General features: G+C 40.5%; 1 protein-coding gene across 1 annotated transcript in view; it reads right to left on the bottom strand.

The window, feature by feature from the left end:
* capn5b (calpain 5b) overlaps positions 1-17,784 on the bottom strand; it is a 107,599-nt gene that overhangs the window by 23,120 nt on the left and 66,695 nt on the right. The window contains exons 3-4 of the mRNA XM_060935101.1: positions 17,180-17,388; positions 7,103-7,295 (exon numbers count right to left, since the gene is read on the bottom strand). Of these exons, the coding sequence (XP_060791084.1) occupies positions 7,103-7,295; positions 17,180-17,388 (402 nt within the window). The remainder of the gene's footprint in view (positions 1-7,102; positions 7,296-17,179; positions 17,389-17,784) is intronic.

Below are 17,784 nucleotides of genomic sequence, written 5' to 3'. Positions count from 1 at the left end.
GTCTCCAGTTTCCTGATTTGGCTTTGTTTACAGTTTGCGACACACCCACTCTCCCCTGCGTTTGCATCCATAAGTGCTTGCACCCTGACAAGCTTGTATCCCTCAACTTTAGTGATAATGAGTCAGAGTTTCAAAAAACAATCACTGAGACGTGTGTTCCTCTTTCCACCAGAGAGAAATAATGGGTAATCAAGTCCGCAGTCAAGTTAACAATACGTGTTCATGCCACAAAACAAAGGCTTAACGAGCCTTGCTTAGGTGTCAATCACCAACAATTATCAAGAACGGCGATCAAAGGATCAATAAAAGGATGAAATGACTGTTGGTACCGCTAAACTTAACAAGTAGGTAAAGCATACCAGCAGTGTTTGTTTTAATACCCCCTGCCCAGCCCTGCGGTGTGACATAAATGACATCATCGGTGATTTGCAATTGCTGGGTTTCAGTCACGTGACTTTTCTTTGCGGTTTTACCGGAGGTGAAATAGCGGGTGGTCTAAAAGGCTGCCGTAGTGCAAACAACTAGTGGTAACTTATCAGAGTATGCTCATAATCTAGAAGCCACTGCTCGCTTTAGATATATTCAGAAGATTGCTATGTGCAATGGAATCGACCCCTACAGTCTGGGAAAGAAGGATTTGTCATATGATCTCGAAAACTACCCTTCAGTCAAGTTCCCAGACATCTCGAACTATCTGGTGTTGCAGACATCCTTCTGCATCGCAAAACAGATGAAAGCGTGGAAGAGTCAGAGGCGATTCTAGTCTGTTGTGGCCCCAAGCAAAAATTTCCAGGGGGCCCTTCTGACCAGTGTTCATCACCAATATGTTATAAATAATCTGACACCAACGAAAAATGTATGAAACCAAAGTTTTTTAAATTCCAAATGTGAAAAAGCAAAGGTAAAGAACAATAAAAACAATAAAAAACAAAATAAATAAGCCCTCGGGCCCCGACTCTTGGGGGGCCCCTGGGCCCCAAGCAGTTGCCTGCCTTGCCTGTTCACAAGCTGCATGTCTGGGAAGAGTATGGAGGCTTACAATTTTTTTGTATATGGCTGGGTAAAGGACCTCAGTATCAAGTTGCTGCTGAATGAATCCTGTATTGTTTTTGCCCGTGTAAGGATGTTTTTTTTAAGCTTTTCGTTCGCGTCTTTACAACGAAACGCTCCAAGCTGAAGTGTAAACAAACAACAGTTCGCTTGATTCTCACTTGTGTTGGCTCTTATCTCTCAGGTAAATCATTCACAAAGATCATCAGAAACCCCTTTAAAGACCTGGATCTTAGTTAAACAAGACGGAGAAGTGATCATGGCGCATTATAACTGTACGGCTGGGGAAGAATTTTGTCGCGACCTTCATGCATATGGACTTTGTGAGGAGTAAACAGAGAAACAGCTGGGGACTTTAGCACTTTGTGACTGAAAAAAATTACTGTAAAATAACGACACATAGCAAGAAAAGTACTTGGAAAACACTAAGGACATAGCTGAGAGGGATATACAAATCTTTCACAAAGTGATCACTGCAAACTCGAGTCAAAGGACTCGGACTCTTCGTTTTCAGTAAGAGGTTCAAAAGCCACCTATCTTGACGTCTTTTTGTGAAATCCTGTGTTCGTTCACCTTTTTTTTAAATTAGTTCACGGGGAACCTTGAAGAAACTTTTATCAGTTTCATGGTTTGATCGATTCAAACCACCTAAAACAACGCAAGCATAAGGCATTTTTCATGTGACCTTCTTCGTACAAACACTTTGTCAACTGAGCTTTGGTAGACCACCAGCTGAAGTTTTGAATAAGTAATGAGGTGGATGTGACGTCATGTGAAACCCAGCAATATATGAATGAACTGAATGGTGAAGATTAAAAAACATAGCGAGTCAGTGGGTGGATATTGAAAACAGTACACTGGTAACCTCTGCCATTTCCATAACAGATGAAGAAACAATCGCCTCCATTTGTGATCCTTTAACTCAGTCAATGAACTGTGATAGTTACTTGGAAGGAGAAATCCATGATAAGGAGAATGTGCCCAAATTTTCACATGTACCGTGAATGTTTGGTTTGACAAGTGGGTCCATTTCAATATTATAAACTTTTTAGTATAATGAAATATTTGGACGCCCCCAAGGAGTTTGTTATAGTGGAGTTGCACTCTATCTCTACTGAGTGGAAAAACAAGTGCCAGTCGAGGCTCATTTGGGCAAGTATCATGCTGCCCCATGCTCAAGGAAGGAGCAGCTGATAGGACAATTGATAACAGGATCTGCATCTGCCCAGATTTTGTTTTATAGCAAATAATCAGAATTAAATTTAATACGTTTCTGAAAACCAAGGCGAAGTGTAAACAGTGTGAGACAATGTACAGAACCAATTCTATTACAGCAGTGGCTTGTGACCATAGATTTTATTGGGGCAGGATGACAATAATAATAATATAGCTTCAAGTTGCGAGGCTATCACTCTCAACTTGTTCTCCAGACTAGGATATCTCGTACATTTTTAGAGTAACTCCTGTAATCAACTGTCAACATACAATCATCCAGCATCCAATGTAACAGATCATTTTGAGCGGTTTCTTTGTTCAACTGTATTTGATGCAGGCATTCAAGGCACACACAGAAGATCTATCATTAATCAGAGTTGCCAGATTTCAACAAAAATTCTCAGTTGAATTGCATCTCAAAATCCACAGAAACAGACCTGAAATTAGCCAAAAAATAAGCCACTGGAAATGGAAGATACATTTAAAACAAGATTCTGGTGGTGTCAAGATATTCTTAATCTAGCCCTATCAGACTATCCCGTTAACTGTCGTGTCTGCTGCTCTTCTTCTTGTCCAGCACCGTTGCCAGGTCAGGGAGGGTCCATGTGGACCCTACTGATCCACATCTCATATTAATTGGAGCATAGTTTTATGCCAGATGCCCTTCCTGCCACAACCCTCCCATTTCTGGGCTTGGGAAACAACCAACCATTCATACACACCTTTGGGCAATTTAGAGTAGCCAGTTAGCCTACTGGCATGTCTTTGGATTGTGGGAGGAAACTTACACAGACACGGGGAGAACATGCAAACTCTACACAGAAAGGCCCCAGTCAGTCACTGGGCTCGAACACAGAACCTTCTTGCTATGAGGCAACAGTGCTAATCACTACACCACCATTCTGCTCCCTGTCTGCTGCTCCTCCACTGAAAATGTTCATAAGGAAGGCATGTAGCAGTGCGATTCCTGTCCCGATGAATCTGGCAGCATTTGTTGTGGTTCCAATTTCTGCCAGTAAGGTACAATAATAACTCTATGGACTCTATGGAGTAGGAAGCACTTAACAAGTAGAAAGGCAAGCAAAATAAAGGAACATTAGTTTAGCTGTCTAACAGCAACAGTAGCAAGGCTAATATTTGTTGAAAGGCTGATACATTTCCTGTATACCAGCCTCTGTGGACGAGTTGCAAATGTTCTACTGTAATATATATTGCAAAGATTAGGAGAGGGAAAAGGAATTATGGAATGATGTGCATTTCTATACCGTACATCAGAAATGCATGTGTGGCAGTGTGACCTTGTTTCCCCACACAAAGGCAGAGAAAAAGATCTCCTTTTTCCAATGCCTGAAACGCATTTAGGACAGGTTCAGTTTTCTGTATGGTTTCTGAGATATACAGTGGTGCTGGAAAGTTTGTGAACCCTTTAGAATTTTCTATATTTCTGCATAAATATGACCTAAAACAACATCAGATTTTCACACAAGTCCTAAAAGTAGATAAAGAGAACCCAGTTAAACAAATGAGACAAAAATATTATACTTGGTCATTTATTTATTGAGGAAAATGATCCAATATTACATATCTGTGAGTGGCAAAAGTATGTGAACCTCTAGGATTAGCAGTTCATTTGAAGGTGAAATTAGAGTCAGGTGTTTTTAATCAATGGGATGACAATCAGGTGTGAGTGGGCACCCTGTTTTATTTAAAGAACAAGGATCTATCAAAGTCTGATCTTCACAACACATGTTTGTGGAAGTGTATCATGGCACGAACAAAGGAGATTTCTGAGGACCTCAGAAAAAGTGTTGTTGAGGCTCATCAGGCTGGAAAAGGTTACAAAACCATCTCTAAAAAGTTTGGACTCCACCGATCCACAGTCAGACAGATTGTGTACAAATGGAGGAAATTCAAGACCATTGTTTCCCTCCCCAGGAGTGGTCGACCAACAAAGATCACTCCAAGAGCAAGGCATGTGATAGTCGGCGAGGTCACAAAGGACCCCAGGGTAACTTCTAAGCAACTGAAGGCCTCTCTCACATTGGCTAATATTAATGTTCATGAGTCCACCATCAGGAGAACACTGAACAACAATGGTGTGCATGGCAGGGTTGCAAGGAGAAAGCCACTGCTCTCCAAAAAGAACATTGCTGCTCATCTGCAGTTTGCTAAAGATCACGTGGCCAAGCCAAAAAGCTATTGGAAAAATGTTTTGTGGATGGATGAGACAAAAATAGAACTTTTTGGTTTAAATGAGAAGCATTATGTTTGGAGAAAGGAAAGCACTGCATTCCAGCATAAGAACCTTATCCCATCTGTGAAACATGGTGGTGGTAGGATCATGGTTTGGGCCTGTTTTGCTGCATGTGGGCCAGGATGGCTTGCCATCATTTTTGGAACAATGAATTCTGACTTTTACCAGCGAATTCTAAAAAGAAACCTTTATTTATTAAGGAAAGAAACCTTTATTCGTCACATGCACACTTCAAGCACAGTGAAATTCATCCTCTGCATTTAACCCATCTGAAGCAGTGAACACACACACACACACCCAGAGCAGTGGGCAGCCCAGAGCGCCCGGGGAGCAATCAGGGGTTCGGTACCTTGCTCAAGGGCACCTCAGCCCACGGCCGCCCCACGTCAACCTAACTGCATGTCTTTGGATTGTGGGGGAAACCGGAGCACCCAGAGGAAACCCACGCAGACACAGGAAGAACATGCAAACTCCACACAGAAAGGCCCTTGCTGGCCACTGGGTTTGAACCTGGAACCTTCTTGCTGTGAGGCGACCGTGCAAACTGCTACACTATAAAGGAGAAATTCAGGACATCTGTCCATGAACTGAGGCTACATCCACACGACAACGGCAACGAAATTTTTTTTTTAAATATCGCGTCCACATGGGCAACGGATCAGTAAAATTTCAGGTCCATATGGCAACGCAATGCTTGCTGAAAACAATCCAATACACATGCCACACCACTACGAGCGCTGTAAGACAGTCCCATCGGAGACACCAGAACAATAGAAGAAGTAGACGCATGTGCATAAACCCCTTCTTCTGTAGCATTAGCCACACAAAGTTTTGATTATTAATCAGTAGCGTAAAACGAAAGACGCGGAAAGAGGAATGAATGGGGGTAGATGGAAGCCGGTACGCCAACATTCTGATATCCTCCAGAATTCTTTAATGGTCCGGAATAAATTGAATGCTACACGTTGATGGATTACTTTGTTCTTCTACGCCCTTTTTGAGGAATGTATTGTCGGACTTAAACCAACATCTGAAGAGGTGAGATCGCTCCTTTTTTTTTTCCTATTTTTGCTGGCGGGATTGTTTTTGTTTTTGGAAAGTGCACAGGCGGTGCGCGGTTTGGTACTGCTTCCGCAGTGTTTGGACTAAAGACTCTGCCCTAAGGGCTATTCTCTCACTCTCTCTCACTTTGCACCATTACACAATAAATATTCACAGTGAAAATATTTTGTAAGCGCGTTTCATGAACCAAGTTATAGGATTTGTTGACAACTCACATCGAGTTCGTTACACTTCTACCCGGTGTGAAGCACTGACAGTCATGTGGTTGTGACGTCATCGTAAACAAATCCGTTCTACTCATCCAGACGACTTTGCAACGGCGCTGTTGCCAGATTTTTTCACTCTGGAACCCGTTCTCAAAAGATTTAATTTTGGGCACCCAAAACGCCGGTGCCGTGTGGACGCCAGGCCAAAACAATAAACAATTTTATCAGATTCACCTGAATCCGTTGCCGTGTGGACAGGGCCTGAATCTCAAGAGAAGGTGGGTCATGCAGCAAGACAACGACCCTAAGCACACAAGTCATTCTACCAAAGAATGGTTAAAGAAGAATAAAGTTAATGTTTTGGAATGGCCAAGTCAAAGTCCTGACCTTAATCCAATCAAAATGTTGTGGAAGGACCTGAAGCGAGCAGTTCATGTGAGGAAACCCACCAACATCCCAGAGTTGAAGCTGTTCTGTACAGAGGAATGGGATAAAATTTCTCCAAGCTGGTGTGCAGGACTGATCAACAGTTACCGGAAACATTTAGTTGCAGTTATTGCTGCACAAGGGGGTCACACCAGATACTGAAAGCAAAGGTTCACATACTTTTGCCACTCACAGACATGTAATATTAGATCATTTTCCTCAATAAATAAATGACCAAGTATAATATTTTTGTCTCATTTGTTTAACTGGGTTCTCTTTATCTACTTTTAGGACTTGTGTGAAAATCTGATGTTGTTTTAGGTCATATTTATGCAGAAATATAGAAAATTCTAAAGGGTTCACCAACTTTCAAGCACCACTGTAGTTCATGTTGAGCCCTGTATACATTTTCCCTTAATTTGTAGATGCTATAGATCGTCTGCCAGACAAGTCCCTGTGAATAAGCTGTTATGATAATACATTAGAATGAGTGCATTCATATAAACCTGTGATTTGAATTACACCCAGAACTACAGTCAGGGCTTCTGTGTTAGAAAATCAATCACGTTCTAACCAGCACTGTGGTATAATTGTAATATAATTCACAGCGTTAAACTTGAGAAGACAGTTAGTCTTGGAAAAGAAACGTAAATCCATATTGAAAGAGGTATGTTGGGGTAAGCATCAAAATCATCCTGACACATCTAAACACAGTGTGTAAGATCTTTGCTAAAAACAAAATCATGTGAGAACAGTGGAATCTTTGCCTCAAATGTAAAATGCAGGTGTCTTAAACAGAAAACAGACATCTCTAACCATAGACGTGTCTGATTTTAGCTAGCAAGAGCATAAAGAAAGTGTAACAGTAAATGAGCGTGTCTCAGCGCACCCTGATGGAGCAGCTGATGAGTCCGTCTCGGTTGTGGACCTTCAGCACTCTCTCGAACAACTGGTTCCTAGCTGCTTCATCCTGAGCATACATTCCTTCCAGCAGGTCCACTGGCTCCGAGACTCCACCAGTGAAGTCCACTAAAGCATCGGCTGTGTTCCCACCATCCAGAGCTTCATAGCATCCATATACTCTGCAGAGGTGAAGAAAATGAGATGATGTGTTTCATTCCCAATGCAAAAAATTATATCTTAGCAAGTGAAAATATTTTGCATATGGGCACATGTATGTGTTATTACTATTTTTTTTACCAACCTTTAATTGAAATAAATTGATTCAAACAAAAACAAATCCTTCATCAATAAATAATTATGTTCAACAAAAACCCATATGCCACTATTATTGGCACCCCTGGAAATGATAGTGAACACAATGTAAGTGAAGCATGTTTCCCATTTATATTGTAAATTTTTTTAAGTTGATTGGAGTGTCTAGGAACTTTCAATCTGTAATCCATGACTTCCTGATTAACTGGGGAACAAATATGAGGTGACACAGAAGTCAAATTCCCTTACCCTGTGTCTGAAATCACTCACTTGTTCACTACTCCCTACTCCCTATATAGGGAATTACCATATAGAGGACTATATAGTGAGCTCATTGGTAAAATGGAAAAAAAAAAAAAAAACGCTTTCGGACACTAGTCTGTTGTACTGGCATTTACATCATTACTGTCGCACAATTAAAACATGCCAGATCAGTCAGCAGGTGGGTTTTCAAAATAATAAATACATATTATACCGAGTGTATTCCCCACATTAATCAATACAAAGTACCTGCATCTTTCAGTTCTTTTTAAATCAAGGCTGAATACTTTCTTCTTTCCTGCTGCCTTTTATTAAATCAAATTTGAGGCTTTTAATTTGATTTCTTTTAGTGCGACCGCAATACATGATGGGATATATTGCTTGGTTAGTGACCATCGGTTGTACACTACTTTTCGTAATGCATTGTGGGATACTTTGAGTGCACTATATAGGATGTAAGCTGGGATAGGCTCCAGCTTGCCTGCGACCCTGTAGAAGGATAAAGCAGCTAGAGATAATGAGATGAGATATAGGATGTAATAATCCTCACTATTGTTTTGGACAGCACTACAAAATGGCATCTTCACTATATAGTGAGTAGGGAGTGATTTCGGACACAGAGTTAGTCATCCATCAACATGGGAAAGATAAGAGAACACACAAACCAAATGAGGGAGAAATGTGTTGACCCTTATAAGTCAGGGAATGGTATGCCATAAAAAAGCTTTTTCAGTCCATTCATCACAAACATAAGTGCCTGATGTTTGTAAAACACTACTACAACTTTGACTGGAACTGTGCTCTATGGTCTGAAGTAACAAAAATGGAGCTTTTTGGCAATAAACACTCAAGGTGGGTTTGGCGTAAAACGAAGGATGGCGATAATGAAAAGAACTCGATCCTAACTGTAAAATATGGTGGAAGTTCTGTGATGTTTTGGGGCTGTTTTTTCCTCCAAAAGCCCTGGAAACCTTGTTAGGGTACATGGCATCATGGACTCCATGAAATACCAGGACATTTTAAATCAAAATCTGTCTGCCTCTGCCAGGGAACTAAAACTGTGTCATCAGTAGATCTTCTAGCAGGACAATGATATGAAGCACATGTCCAAATCAACACAAAAATGGTTCACTGACCACGGAATCAAGCTTCTGCCCTGGCCATCTCAGTCCCCTGACCTGAACCCCATTGAAAACCTGTGGGGTGAGCTGAAGAGGAGAGAGCACAAGAGAGGGCTGAGGACCCTGGATGATCTGGAGAGATTGTGTAAAGAGGAATGGTCTCAGATTCCCTGCTCTGAATCTCCAATCTTATAAAATGTTACAAGAGAAACTCAGTGCTGTTTTACTGGCAAAGGGAGGTTGTACAAAGTACAACCCCGATTCCAAAATAGTTGGGACAAAGTACAAATTTTAAATAAAAACGGAATGCAATGATGTGGAAGTTTCAAAATTCCACATTTTATTCAGAATAGAACAGAGATGACATATCAAATGTTTAAACTGAGAAAATGTATAATTTAAAGAGAAAAATTAGGTGATTTTAAATTTCATGCCAACAACACATCTCAAAAAAGTTGGGACAAGGCCATGTTTACCACTGTGAGACATCCCCTTTTATCTTTACAACAGTCTGTAAACGTCTGGGGACTGAGGAGACAAGTTGCTCAAGTTTAGGGATAGGAATGTTAACCAATTCTTCTCTAATGTAGGATTCTAGTTGCTCAACTGTCTTAGGTCATTTTATCGTATCTTCCATTTTATGATGCGCCAAATGTTTTCTATGGGTGAAAGATCTGGACTGCAGGCTGGCCAGTTCAGTACCCGGACCCTTCTTCTACACAGCCATGATGCTGTAATTGATGCAGTATGTGGTTTGGCATTGTCATGTTGGAAAATGCAAAGTCTTCCCTGAAAGAGACGTTGTCTGGATGGGAGCATATGTTGCTCTAGAATCTGGATATACCTTTCAGCATTGATGGTGTCTTTCCAGATGTGTAAGCTGCCCATGCCAAATGCACTAATGCAACCCCATACCATCAGAGATGCAGGCTTCTGAACTGAGCACTGATAACAACTTGGGTCATCCTTCTCCTCTTTAGTCCGAATGACACGGCGTCCCTGTTTTCCATAAAAAACTTCAAATTTTGATTCGTCTGACCACAGAACAGTTTTCCACTTTGCCACAGTCCATTTTAAATGAGCCTTGGCCCAGAGAAGACGTCTGCGCTTCTGGATCATGTTTAGATACAGCTTCTTCTTTGAACTATAGAGTTTTAGCTGGCAACGGCGGATGGCACGGTGAATTGTGTTCACAGATAATGTTCTCTGGAAATATTCCTGAGCCCATTTTGTGATTTCCAATACAGAAGCATGCCTGTATGTGATGCAGTGCCGTCTAAAGGCCCAAAGATCACGGGCACCCAGTATGGTTTTCCGGCCTTGACCCTTACGCCCAGAGATTCTTCCAGATTCTCTGAATCTTTTGATGATATCATGCACTGTAGATGATGATATGTTCAAACTCTTTGCAATTTTACACTGTCAAACTCCTTTCTGATATTGCTCCACTATTTGTCGGCGCAGAATTAGGGGGATTGGTGATCCTCTTCCCATCTTTACTTCTGAGAGCCGCTGCCACTCCAAGATGCTCTTTTTATACCCAGTCATGTTAATGACCTCTTGCCAATTGACCTAATGAGTTGCAATTTGGTCCTCCAGCTGTTCCTTTTTTGTACCTTTAACTTTTCCAGCCTCTTATTGCCCCTGTCCCAACTTTTTTGAGATGTGTTGCTGTCATGACATTTCAAATGAGCCAATATTTGGCATGAAATTTCAAAATGTCTCACTTTCGACATTTGATATGTTGTCTATGTTCTATTGTGAATACAATATCAGTTTTTGAGATTTGTAAATTATTGCATTCCGTTTTTATTTACAATTTGTACTTTGTCCCAACTTTTTGGAATCGGGGTTGTATTAACTGCAAGGGTGCCAATAATAGTGACACGTGTTTCTATTAAAAATAATAATTTCTTGATGAGGGATTTGAATAAATTTGTTTCAATTAAAGGTTGGATTTTTCTCATTTTGTCAGTGTGAGATGAAGCTACTTCAAACTCTTGGGCCTGCGGAGAACAGGTGTCTTTATATTGAAATTAGGGCTGCAATGTTTAACCTGAATAATTGATAATGTCCATGATTAAAAATGATCAATGTAGATTTTATGTTTGCGTAGTCATTTCCTTAACCAATAACAGAAATGTACAAGTGCGCAGGCCTCTATTCCCAGGCAATGATACGACAGTCATTGTTCCCAGTAGACGGAAATGCTGTAGTACTGTGACTCTGCTGCAATTTTCATGTCCAAAATTATTTTATGTTGTTTAAAAGAAGACAAAAAAACCCAGATTGATGGATTTTACGGAAACATACAGGCCTCTTATTTGGAAGATTGTTTTCTTGTTTAATGTCTGTTAGTGCTGAGTTTATGTCTCACGAGGGCAACAGATGCTTGCTCTCTTTCTTGGATATAAACCCTGATCATTTCAGTCCAAAAAGTAATAGCATGATACTGTACAATGTGTAAAAAAATGGAAAAACCTTTCATAACAGCTTGGGCATTGAAAAGAAAAGCTGCCGAGAATTGCTGCTTGGTGAATGAAATATACTGAACGGTTGACGTAATAGCCTCAAATTACATTTCTCAACCAGCTTGAAAGATTTTCTTTGATGTATTGTAAAATATGAGCAGCAATTTTTGAGCTCACTAGACAAAGTACATTTACGTTTTTTAGATAAAGAGGTAGAAAAAAGAAACATTTAAATCCACACATGCTATTATGTTAAATGAATTTTTCATTAAAGACAGCCTTTCAATTTAATAAAATCAATAAAATTTAGTTCTCTCTGAAACTTAGTCATAATGATGTATGTTAATTTCTCTAATATTTCATAAAAATATCAGGCAATTCTGTGACTGGGAACGTATCTAATTTGAGGGGATTCCATAGCAAATAATGTGCGAGATCGCCCGGTTCGTGCAATCAAGCAAATGGAGGAAGTGCATGTGCGCATACGTAAGTTTACTTTTGATCATCCCACCATCTCCACTGATCACCAATATTTATTAGTTTGATCCTGCGTTTCCTTTCCTTCGCAATATAGCATCTTCTCTTCTCGCTTTCCGTTACTGTAGTTGGTCTTCCACGTTTCATTCACACACTCACGTCCTCCATTTTTCTCTCCTGTTTCAAGTTTGTATCCCACAATGTCTTGCACGAATGGTGAAAGCCCACCACGTGATGCATGACATAGTATCTTGAATTGGGTCATGGTGAAGCAGGAAAAAATAGCGGAGGATTTAGGGCCATGTGGCCCAAATTTATTAATTGTTCTATTAGAAAAAAACTAATAAAATTGGAAGCCTGTGATTTGAATTCAGTAGCTTTTGGTCCACGAAACAAAAATAATTGGGTGTCAGGGAAAATTCTTTTAATGACCTACACTTGCTGAAAGGCAGGCTTCAACTCGTTCAATATCATACTAGCTGAATGGAATATATCTGATAGAGGACTCAATGCCAGCCAATATTATTTAAACATGTCACTCAGATCTGCAATGCACAGTGGTGCTTGAAAGTTTGTGAACCCTTTAGAATTTTCTATATTTCTGCATAAATATGATCTAAAACATCATCAGATTTTCACACAAGTCCTAAAAGTAGATAAAGAGAACCCAATTAAACAAATGAGACAAACATGAGATACCTGGTCATTTATTTATTGAGGAAAAGGATCTAATATCACATATCTGTGAGTGGCAAAAGTATGTGAAGCTCTAGGATTAGCAGTTAATTTGAAGGTGAAATTAGAGTCAGGTGTTTTCAATCAGTGGGATGACAATCAGGTGTGAGTGGGCACCACGGGCGATTGCTCTAAGACAACGAGGGAGGCTCAGCCTCCTCTAAAAATGACGAACATCGTGTAGGATGAATTGCGCTAGGCTTATGTTATAGCCGACCTTATAACATTGCTATTTCAGATCCAGAATCATAGAAATATATGTGCTCAACCCAACTACAGTGCGAAATCATTCCGTTATAACTTTCCCCAGTTCGCCTAATGTGTGCGTGAGTTTTTCCCCCTCGTGACAGCGCGATGCAGCCCAGCCTCAGTGCACTTCAATGGCATTTGGGAGCTATGCGCTTTTCAATATCAAAATGCAAGACGATTATTGGACAAATACCGCGAACACACCCGCCCACCGGACTCCCAGCCTCAGTGGACTTCAATGGCATTTGGGAGCTATGCGCTTTTCAATCTCAAAATGCAAGACGGTTATTGGACAAATACTGCGAAAACGCCCGCCTACGGACTCCCAGCCTCACAGTGGGAGGGACATGGCAAAGCTTTCCGCGAGGAGACTGGTGATTGGTGAAAGCGGCCGGATATTTTCTTTGATTGACAGCTCGTTTCAAATATAGACAGGCAGCGGTGAATTTCAGTTCAGTCCCATGCGGATTCGCAAGTGCTGTGGTGTATTGTAAGAGATCAGCTTACATTTCGATTTCATTCATTACATACGGTTTCTACCAGCTTTTTTAGTTTGTATATATTTTCATTGTAAATAAAGTGTAAATATAGTGTTGTCAAGTTTGCTATCTTAGTTCCAGAAATTTCGTTTATTTGAGTGACTGAACTTGAACTTGAGGGGGCTAGTCAGCTAGCAAGAAAGCTGCACACGGATGCCAAGCATTGCTGATTTAATTTTGGCGAAGCCATTTGCCAGTCTTCCTTTCAAGGAAAAAATAAAAATTAAAGAGCAGGGTAGGCCAATGCCTCAAATTGACTTGGTGAAAAAGGTAGGGAATAATACTCGTTCCTTTCAGCTCTCCTGGTACGAGAAAGTGAATTGGCTAACAGCAAGTGACCCACATCAACAACAGTAAATAGGCTACTTTAGTAATATGTCATGGATGGACCAAAAATATAGAATCTATTTAAAATGTTTATGCTGAGTATATTATATTGGAATATATATTTCTCTGGATATGAATTAAACACAGCTACAATCTGGAAAACATTTTTAAACAAAAACACAGCCGAGAACATTTCACACTATAGACCTAGATTAAAAGTGGAGGGTTATCAAAATTGTCAATAAAACATTTCTCAGTCAAAATAAGTAAAATATAGGGAAAGTGTCATTGAATGAAATGTGTGGCACCCAGCTCTATGTTTGGCTCCCCAAGGTCAGTGCTTGTGCCTATTCCAGAACACTCTGCTGTTACTGCTGAGGTTCCTGACAAAAGAGCTGCTTTCAATAATGATCAATTTTTAAACAACATGCCACAATTTTAAAATATAAAATGTTAAAATATACCCCCCAACACCACCATCATGTATATTGGACAGTAGGCTAATGGGCCAAAAGAACCTGTTATTTCACAGTTTGTGACCCTGCCAACAATCAGCCAGATCAGAGGCAAGAGTATGGGCAAAATTGATGTGTTCTTTCTTTTAAAATCTGGAAATATCGTAACCGACCAGCCTCCCCTGTTTGAAAGACTACCAGCCACCACTGGTGGGCACCCTATTTTATTTAAAGAACAAGGATCTATCAAAGTCTGATCTTCACAACACACGTTTGTGGAAGTGTATCATGGCACAAACAAAGGAAATTTCTGAGGACCTCAGAAAAAGCGTTGTTGATGCTCATCAGGATGGAAAAGGTTACAAAACCATCTCTAAAGAGTTTGGACTCCACCAATCCACAGTCAGACAGATTGTGTACAAATGGAAGAAATTCAAGAGCATTATTACCCTCCCCAGGAGTGGTCGACCAACAAAGATCACTCCAAGAGCAAGGCGTGTAATAGTCGGCGAGGTCACAAAGGACCCCAGGGTAGCTTCTAAGCAACTGAAGGCCTCTCTCACATTGGCTAATGTTAATGTTCATGAGTCCACCATCAGGAGAACACTGAACAACAATGGTGTGCATGACAGGGTTGCAAGGAGAAAGCCACTGCTCTCCAAAAAGAACATCGCTGCTCGTCTGCAGTTTGCTAAAGATCACGTGGACAAGCCGGAAGGCTATTGGAAAAATGTTTTGTGGATGGATGAGACCAAAATAGAACTTTTTGGTTTAAATGAGAAGCATTATGTTTGGAGAAAGGAGAACACTGCATTCCAGCATAAGAACCTTATCCCATCTGTGAAACATGGTGGTGGTAGTATCATGGTTTGGGCCTGTTTTGCTGTATCTGGGCCAGGACGGCTTGCCATCATTGATGGAACAATTAATTCTGAATTATATCAGCGAATTCTGAAGGAAAATGTCAGGACATCTGTGCATGAACTGAATCTCAAGAGAAGGTGGGTCATGCAGCAAGACAACAACCCTAAGCACACAAGTCGTTCTACCAAAGAATGGTTAAAGAAGAATAAAGTTAATGTTTTGGAATGGCCAAGTCAAAGTCCTGACCTTAATCCAATCGAAATGTTGTGGAAGGACCTGAAGCGAGCAGTTCATGTGAGGAAACCCACCAACATCCCAGAATTGAAGCTGTTCTGTACAGAGGAATTGCCTAAAATTCCTCCAAGCCGGTGTGCAGGACTGATCAACAGTTACCGGAAACGTTTAGTTGCAGTTATTGCTGCGCAAGGGGGTCACACCGGATACTGAAAGCAAAGGTTCACATACTTTTTCCACTCACAGATATGTAATATTGGATCATTTTCCTCAATAAATAAATGACCAGGTATAATATTTTGTCTCATTTGTTAAACTGGGTTGTCTTTATCTACTTTTAGGACTTGTGTGAAAATCTGATGATGTTTTAGGTCATATTTATGCAGAAATATAGAAAATTCTAAAGGGTTCACCAACTTTCAAGCATCACTGTATTTTGTATGAAAAATGTGAGTTTTATATAGACACATTCACAAACAAAAAGTACCCAAATTTATCAAAACAATTCATCGATTTCCTCACAAGTGACATATAGAGCTTTGTCATGGTTTTGGTTCTCCATGTCCTGGATGTAGCGGCACGGTGGTGTAGTGGTTAGCGCTGTCGCCTCACAGCAAGAAGGTCCGGGTTCGAGCCCCGGGGCCGGCGAGGGCCTTTCTGTGTGGAGTTTGCATGTTCTCCCCGTGTCCGCGTGGGTTTCCTCCGGGTGCTCCGGTTTCCCCCACAGTCCAAAGGCATGCAGGTTAGGTTAACTGGTGACTCTAAATTGACCGTAGGTGTGAATGTGAGTGTGAATGGTTGTCTGTGTCTATGTGTCAGCCCTGTGATGACCTGGCGACTTGTCCAGGGTGTACCCCGCCTTTCACCCGTAGTCAGCTGGGATAGGCTCCAGCTTGCCTGCGACCCTGTAGAACAGGATAAGCAGCTACAGATAATGGATGGATGGATGGATGGATGGCCTGGATGTAGCTCATATGAAAAACAAAAGTGGTGTATTTCCCAGGAAAACACTCATGTCCATATAATATAGTATAATCTATTCCTAACTAGTTCATATGAGTTTTTCCTGCAAAGCTAGTATATTGGTTTGCACCTGCATCAGATTCCACAGGTTCACAGAGTCCACCATATTTAAATAAATAAATAAATAAATAAATAAAATGAAATAATTGGTGGAGCCACCATTATTGATTTTTTTTTCCCCTTCACCGGCTGTCAGCGTTTTGCTGTGTATGAGCTCTGCTGTGGAGCTGGAGGTAAATATATAAAAATATAAATATGCTGCTGGAGGTGTAGGTGTAAAATATGCATGATTTTTTTTTTCTCGAAAACATGACTAATGCTGTCATTTTGGCCTGTGTGGGATAACTCTGAATTAAATCATGGGAACAGTAATGCTTACGGTTAGAGATGTGAGATTTCGTTTCCAAAGATCATTTGTTATTCACTTTTTTTTTTGGCGTAGGTTTTAATGGGGGGGGGGGATCATGGTTTCTCAGTAAAGTGACAAGTAATTTGCACTTTATGTACTGTTTCTAAAATGTTAACCCAATAAATAAAATGTTCTTATTATTTCATGTTTAAATCTTAATTGCAGTCATGACTATTGTGTTTGGATGATAAAATTTTATCGGATACAAAAGAACATTATCTGGTTCAATGATATAATTCATCAACAGTCCTATTATTATGATGCTATCAGTTGTAAATAATTGAATTGGTAAGTGTGATTCTACACTCAGCTTCAGAACTATTGGCACCCTTTTTAAAAAGGGGTTTAAAAAGGTTATGAAAAATGTCTTTGTTGATAAGTATGTAGCTTAACCTCACACTGAACATATACGTAAGAGAAATGTAAAGAGAATGTATTCTAATTATACTATTTCAGTGTGAGATTAAGCTAATTAAGCAGTAATACATTGTTATAGCCTTTTTACCCAGCTTTAATCATTCTGGAATTATATACATAATATGGAAGCAAGTCAGAGTAATGTGACTTTTATAACTGAAGTGCGTACTTGGCATAAGCTTTCTCCACCAGGGCACTCCAGAATTCATTGCTGTCATTTGAGTGGCAGTACACCAGCTGATTGTCCACTGTGGGCAGGCGGTCATCGATCACCACGTCCACCCATTCACCAAAGCGCCAGAAGCGGAAGTGGAAGATTCCTGCGTAAGAGTCTGGTTTCTCCGGATCCCATTCCTGCTCTTTCCAGTCAGGGATAACCTGAAAAGAGAGAGAGAGAGAGAGAGAGAGAGAGAGAGAAAGAGAGAGAGAGAGATGATGTTTTAGGTCATCTTACAGATCCTGTTCCAATTTTAAATTAAACAATATATACCAAGCTAATTCATTACAGTCATAGAAGTTAAATCATTGTTATTCCCTTCCAAAATTAGACCTGGTTTTATTTTTAGCTCTTTTGTTGAACAATGGCCTGCCACATGATTTGTTCATGCATGCAAGTTGGCTGGGGACCAGCTTCCTGTGAGGAGGGGCTATGCCAATCAAGGTTTCCAATTTAACTCGGCTCTGATTAGCAGGCTGCGAGGCTCGGGCTTGCAACGGAAGAACTGTCGGATGAGCATGACGAGCAGCCGTTTACAAAATGATAACAGCTCCTGC

Source organism: Neoarius graeffei, chromosome 12 (genome assembly GCF_027579695.1).
Source record: "Neoarius graeffei isolate fNeoGra1 chromosome 12, fNeoGra1.pri, whole genome shotgun sequence".
In the NCBI taxonomy this organism is placed as follows: Eukaryota; Metazoa; Chordata; class Actinopteri; order Siluriformes; family Ariidae; genus Neoarius; species Neoarius graeffei.
The sequence above is the reverse complement of the archived record's forward strand: the minus strand, read 5'-3'. Positions and strand labels throughout refer to the sequence as shown.